This window comes from Solanum verrucosum, unplaced genomic scaffold (genome assembly GCF_900185275.1).
Source record: "Solanum verrucosum unplaced genomic scaffold, falcon-dt-bn FXZP01000261.1, whole genome shotgun sequence".
Classification (NCBI taxonomy): Eukaryota; Viridiplantae; Streptophyta; class Magnoliopsida; order Solanales; family Solanaceae; genus Solanum; species Solanum verrucosum.
Genome location: NW_026019969.1, coordinates 551,501 through 553,572, shown reverse-complemented (window position 1 = coordinate 553,572; position 2,072 = coordinate 551,501). Strand labels below are relative to the sequence as shown.

At 34.7% G+C, this 2,072-nt stretch overlaps 1 protein-coding gene across 1 annotated transcript; it reads right to left on the bottom strand.

Moving 5' to 3' along the window:
* Window positions 1–252: 252 nt before the first annotated feature.
* Window positions 253–1,581, bottom strand: LOC125816221 ((S)-8-oxocitronellyl enol synthase CYC2-like). Its single transcript, XM_049495804.1, has 2 exons — window positions 1,540–1,581; window positions 253–1,401 (listed from the first exon to the last, which is right to left on the bottom strand). The coding sequence occupies exons 1-2, from the start codon at window positions 1,579–1,581 to the stop codon at window positions 253–255; spliced, it is 1,191 nt and encodes a 396-aa protein (XP_049351761.1).
* Between the last annotated feature and the right edge of the window lie 491 nt (window positions 1,582–2,072).

Genomic DNA, 2,072 nt, shown 5'->3' with positions numbered 1-2,072 from the left:
ACAATAACGGGTGGGGTTCCGGGGATTTCTCACCCGATCCTGTAATTATATTAAAAGTTAAAACTCATAAGTAAGTAAATGGATGTTTGATTCCATGGCAAGGAAGATACCCTGAAGAGGTGCTGCGCTTTTTTTTTTCTTTTACATAAGTAATCATTCAATAAAATATTATACTTCTTTATATTTGTTCGATTGTTACAACAACAACAACATAATAATAATAATTTATTTTATTAGAAATTTATACAAAGGTCATGGTATTAATCTATTATGTTTTGCCTTGTGTATCCAGAAAATGAAGGAATTGATGGAATTCCTAAAGCCAATGAAACCATTCTCCTTGCTACGATTTATACTGCTCAACCTACAAGTCCCTCCACCAAGTAACATATCTGCAAAATCCCACAACCCAACTTCTTCTAACTTTGTCGAAATCAAGTTATTGTCTCTCACAATCTTATCCCACACAGGCCCCTTGTCCTTCATCATCTCAGACAATGTAATAATCCTCTCCGTCGCGTCGAATTCCATATATTCAACTCCAATTTCTTCAGCCAACACCTTCCACAAATGCTTCCATTTGAACACATCGCCGTTGGTAATGTTGAATGCTCTGTTTTTCCCCTGCGGACACATTGCTGCCCAAATTTGATGCTCTGCCACCAAATTAGCATCTGATGCATTCGAAAAACTATCCCAAACGGCTTCTGTCCCTGGAAATTTCATCGGAATGCGTATGAATTTGCATATTGTTGCGTATACGCAAAGTGTTCCAATAATGTTCAACGAGCTATAAGGTGAAAACCCGAAAATTAAATCAGGCCTATGGACGGACCATGTTAGGCTTGGTTTTCTAGAGACTTCATCGAATAGTACATCTTCTAACGTGTAATAAAAGTTGTGAATGTTTTCCAATCTTTTCATGTCTTCGTTGAAAGGCGGATCATGAGAAGTAACATGAAGTTCCCCATCAATTGATTTGTGAATTCCCATATAATGCATCCCGCCCGTCTGGAGACAGATGTGGCGTAAATTAGGTGCATTTGGTATGACACAAGTGAGGACATTGCGAAACATTGCTCCATTGATTTCACAACTTTTAGCTGTTGAAAGGTTAAAAGCCAAAGTCACCCAAAAGATGTGTGTCACATCTTTTAGGGTCGATAATTTGGCTTGTACATCAGTTGCTTTAGAGACATCGCATTGAATGTATGTGACTTTAGCAATGCTACAGACTGGCGTCCCCCGTCTTGACACACCATAGACCTTCCACGGACCGCCTGGGGTGTCAGTGGATGAGAGTGTTCCAGCCAAACTGTTGCCAACTACACCAGTGACTCCAATAATAAGGCCAACATTTTGGTAGCTTATTTCATGTGTTCCGCGATACTCAACATTTTTCTGCGAATCACAAGTTTTTGACACACATGTAAATGTTCGATTTAAAATTGAAAATATTAACAGATTTATAAAAGCAGATGAAAAATTTGGAAAAAAACAGAATTCTTTTGTGATATTATCTGGTCATTTTTTTCTTACCTGCAGTGCATTATTGATAGATCTTGACAACCACCAGTTCATTCTATGGAAGTGTGCTGATAGGCAAAAGTATGGACTTGTTTATTAGGTCTTGTTGTACAAAAAATTGAATCACTTTATAAGGACTACTTCTTTGTGGAGTAAACATGAAGCAACCTATCGAAATCAGAATTTTAATTTCAAGTGTTATTAACTGGATTTTAAACTTAATATTTATACATATTCAATAAACTTCTTAATGCAACTACACTATTTGAATAAAATTTAGTAAGTTCGGCTGAACCTATATTATATAAGGAAAAATCACTTCATATATCTATTTAAGGCTTAATATTACAGCCCGTACTTTTTTTATATTACTACTTATAACAGTTTAATTACAAATATTAACAGATTAGTTTTAATTTATAATTTCATTAATTTAATTTAATTAATTAGTTATTATTTTTATAATTACATTATAATTAATAAGTAAGAGAAATAACATTAATATTAGAGAATCAATTGTCATTATCTCTTCCACCATTTTAGGG